The 4216-nt window shown below is 43.3% G+C and overlaps 1 protein-coding gene across 2 annotated transcripts; it reads right to left on the minus strand.

Annotated features, from left to right (window-relative positions):
- Nucleotides 1-1188: 1188 nt before the first annotated feature.
- Nucleotides 1189-3854, minus strand: LOC134461785 (procathepsin L-like). Of its 2 annotated transcripts, none has more exons than XM_063214637.1 (8): nt 3730-3854; nt 3472-3614; nt 2804-2995; nt 2506-2697; nt 1955-2117; nt 1768-1870; nt 1388-1498; nt 1189-1295 (listed from the first exon to the last, which is right to left on the minus strand). In XM_063214637.1, the coding sequence occupies exons 1-7, from the start codon at nt 3824-3826 to the stop codon at nt 1399-1401; spliced, it is 990 nt and encodes a 329-aa protein (XP_063070707.1). In that variant the 5' UTR covers nt 3827-3854; the 3' UTR covers nt 1189-1295; nt 1388-1398. The 2 variants fall into 2 exon arrangements, with proteins under 2 accessions (XP_063070707.1, XP_063070708.1); XM_063214638.1 differs by having other exon boundaries at nt 1381-1498.
- Nucleotides 3855-4216: the final 362 nt, after the last annotated feature.

Here is a 4216-nt window from a genome sequence, read left to right on the forward strand (position 1 = left end):
AACGCGTTTTGCCCAATGCGTCATCAGGTTCTCTCTATCTCGAGAAATAAAGTAAAGAAAAGTAAGCAGTGTGCGGTGTCTCCTGAATTTTGTTCATAGAATAGAATATACTTTATTTGTCATGCAAGCATGAAATTTGTCTTTCGTCTCACCATAAAAATAAAAACATAAATGTACATTCACTCCATTAAAACACTCATACTCTAAAAAACATAAATACACATAAAAAACATTGCACATATCATGTGATGGGATGTCTTGTCTGCCTTTATGCCTCATAACACGTACTCTTGCTTCGTTGGGTTGAGCAAATAAGCGCATAATCAGCCACGCAAGGCCCAAATGTTTAATTCACTGCTATCAGCATATCAGCATATCAGCATATCAGCATTAGAATAGTAGCCTACTACTGTACTACCATTCGCGTGATACCCACTGTTGGCTGGAAATGTTAACAGAATGTTTGTGCTTTATTTTTTTATTAAAGGCTTAAATTTCAGGATTCAAAAAACATATATTTGCTGGCTTATCTAACTGGTGTTATAGACACCCATATTAGGTGACTGCTTCATTTCGTCTTTAAGCATTTGGCCGACCCAACACCAGGAGGGCTAGACTGGGTCCGAAAAATGTGACGGGAAAATGCCCTGCATGCCAGGTTACCAGACCAGTTGCCTTTAACACCAGATTCGCACATAGGTCACAGCTCGCAGCTCACAGCATGCAGTGTGCCAGACAACAGAAGGAGAGATGAAGGCAACGCAGGAAGACAGCTATTGTTTGATGTTGGATGTGCAAATGTTTATTGATGTTGAAAGTATGGCATAAATAGAACAATATGATCTCAAAATGGTTCAATATGGAATACATTGTGATTTACAGTGTACTCATGTGACCTGGTACATTTAAGCTAACACATTTTCAAATCATGTACATAGCTTGCATGTAATATATTTACTTTTGAGTTGCCTACAATTTCTGCACAGTAATAGTTACCTGCACGCACAGATATCCTCCTAAGCCAAAACTAAAAACATGCCCCACTTCAAAAATATTCAGCTCTGATATTTATGAACCTTTGGGGGTTGATTGAGAATATAATTGTTCAATAAAACAATCAATCTCAAACTAATTCTGCACACCCTGTAGAACCTCTTTTCAACTGTGCCAAACACAACACAAAACAAATTGTGGTTGCAAGCATTTTTATTTCATTTAGTGTACTGAAGGTAGTGTTCAGACTCCAAATGGTCCCAGCTGGTAAAGACTGGACTCTGGCACATCCATGTGAATGACTGCAAAAGGAAGAACATATGGTTGGTTGTGCTTATGACTGTTATGCAGAAAACTGTTGTAGTTGTAGTTGTAGTTGACACTCACGGCATACCCTGTATATCCTTAGACTGTAGGGTAAGAGGCATGTGATGCAATGGCACACTGGTTGTTGGCATTTCTGGCCATCATGATGTAGCCTTGCTCTCCCCACCGGGAGCCCCAGCTAGACACAGAGAATGACAGACAGATAGAATGACAGAATGACACACGCACACACACACACACACACACACACACACACACACACACACACACACACACACACACACACACACACACACACACACACTTTTAATACGTTTGAACACCATCCATTTATTCTACCCACAACTTTCAGTTTTTGCAACGGTGCGCCTCCATGTCATCATGGCTTGTGAGGCTAGTAACCCTTTTACACTACTGGTAAGTGTGGATAATGTAAATGAAGTGTACCTGTTCTTCACCAGCCAGTAGTCCTGACCATTGTATGTACCATAGCCCACCAACAGCACAGCATGATTAGGCCTTAGGCTGCAGGAAGGATAGTTGAAGACACCTGTAAAAATAAAATCAGTACATCAATTAATCAGCGACCATGTAGGAGCCAGACTAACATAATTGAAATAACAATGCAACATACCAGAATGGTAGTGCTGGAAGCCGGAAGCATCAATAGCAATAGACAGGGGTCCCACATTGGCAACCTGATACTGGAGGGCTGCCTCACTGCCTCTGGGTGTCACATCATGGTATCCAGTGCAGGTGGCAGCACTATATGCACTATTGTAGTGACAAGTGCCAACCTGAGAAATTAGGTTAGATATCATATTGCATTTCACTGAACTGACAACTCCTATCCAGTAGGTCTATATGATTAATGCTTTTTAGGCAATGTTCCTTTATAGTCTCCGAAGGAATATGGAGTTTGATGCCTTGTTGGAGGACTTCAACAGGAGAGCAATTGGTTATTTACAATGCTGCAGTGAGAAAACAACAGTGGGGGCTATGGGTCTGGGCCACCAGCCCAGCAATGTATGGGTACAGCACAAGTGCAAGAAAAGCTAGAAACAAAATGATTGCCTTCACTGATCAGATTCTTCCACTCATCTCAGCCCACTAATATCACTCAGCTACTGTACTTAACAATGTCTACTGGTCCACTAAAGAGCCTGCTTGGAGCAGCATCCTTACCCGGGCCTGATAGGGGTAGTAGGACTCTGAATCAATGCCACCGTTGGCCTGGATGTACTTGAAAGCTCTATCAGGCGTACCGCCATGGCATCCATGATTTCCATAAGCTGAAGAGCAGTCAACCAGCTGCTGTTCGCTCAGAGAGGGTAGGTTGCCATGCCTGAGGCAGGTCTGGGACTCCAGAGCGCCTGTCTGAATCACATGATTATTTACTTTTAGACACATACATACAAGCACAGACGCAAACACGCAAAAGTGAAAACATTGCCTTATTCAATGACTCAATGACAGTACTTACTGCACTGAAGGACCAGCAGGATCCACAATGGGCCTGGTTCTTGACGGGACTAACACAGCCAGAAGTCCTCCAATCCATGGAGGCAGCAAGACCTACATTATCAGGGGCCCTGAAAGGCTCGGAGGCCCCATGGGCTGTGTCTTCAGGTAGGTCCATCTTTATGAGAACAGTCTGACGGAATTCCTCATGATCCTTGAAGGAGCAGAAGTTGTTCACCAGTAAGCAAAATGAAAATACTGTCACCACCACCACCACCAACAGAGGAACCTGTTTTATTATTACATTAGCCTGATTATCATCGACTTTCAAATCTCTTCAAGACTTGGTCTGACCAAGAGCATAACAATTAACATTTCCCAAAAGGCAGGGTTGACCCGCCTCCATTAGTTTGCTTCTCGACAAAGTGGGAGGAGTTCCCGATTTTTCGGGTGCTCAGAAAGTACTTGCATTGCTCTTGACCTGACTAGCAGAAACGCTGAAGGTGTTGCGTCACTAGGAGGGCACGGCCTGGCTATTATTACATAGCAAGTAGGTAATCGGATATGATGTAGCTCTTGCATGGAAATGGGATCGCCTGCGATCCAACTCACCATTTTCTGAAAAAGCTCAAAATAGCAACATTGCAATGACAATATGGAGATTCTTGCGTAATAGATCAACCGTCCTACCAAGTCGGAGAACTGGTTCATGCCCATGCGGAAGGAGTGAACACCCTGATCAGCTAGCTGGTTGTGATCCTGGATCTCCTGGCGGTTGGAGAGCCAAAGGCCTTTACGATGTGCCTCCTCCTCAAGGGAAGGATAGGACTTTCCTGTTGGACCAAATGTTTGAGTGAAGGCAGGGAGAAAGCACAGCTTTGACTACAATATAGGTACTGTAAACTAACTGTATATCAAGAGAATAGGAATGCAGAGGGAAATGTTCACCGAATTTGACTTTCCATTCGTTGAACTCCTGGTCCAGAGAGAGGGAGGCACAGCTCACCACTGCCAGACAGGCAGCTGCTACAATCAACCACTTCATGCTGCAGCACACAACAGAACGAATCAGCAGGTACTGATGAGAAGATGCCTGACTCTGCCACTCTTTTATACTCTTTATCCATGCCAGGCATGACCTAAAGTTCCTTTTCCTGCTACTTAAAATATTTGCACTCCACAGGTCACCTTGGTTATCTAGAATTGTTTCCGTACAGCGTACACATAAATATTGACGGAGCACAAATCCTTGCCAGTAAGCAGTGCCATGCCTTCCATTGAGGACACAGAGGTCATGTCCTCAGTATTTTTCCAGCCATGTGAAATTAATATACAACTGCATGACAAAAAATGATATGTGAGCAATAGAGAAATCAGCATTCATATTGCAATTGAAACTTGCACCAGTCAGAGTCAGATTCCAGACCTTTAACAA

This window comes from Engraulis encrasicolus, chromosome 13 (genome assembly GCF_034702125.1).
Source record: "Engraulis encrasicolus isolate BLACKSEA-1 chromosome 13, IST_EnEncr_1.0, whole genome shotgun sequence".
NCBI classification, from domain to species: domain Eukaryota; kingdom Metazoa; phylum Chordata; class Actinopteri; order Clupeiformes; family Engraulidae; genus Engraulis; species Engraulis encrasicolus.

Bases quoted from the DNA above. Each gene is read 5' to 3' on its own strand.
- LOC134461785 (XM_063214637.1), bottom strand. From the start codon at position 3,826: ATGAAGTGGTTGATTGTAGCAGCTGCCTGTCTGGCAGTGGTGAGCTGT. The intron at 2,996-3,471 runs GTAGGACGGTTG...TGCTCCTTCAAG, and splicing joins TGAACCAGTTCTCCGACTTG to GATCATGAGGAATTCCGTCA. The intron at 1,499-1,767 runs GTACACTTCATT...CTCTGTGTCTAG, and splicing joins TACTGGCTGGTGAAGAACAG to CTGGGGCTCCCGGTGGGGAG.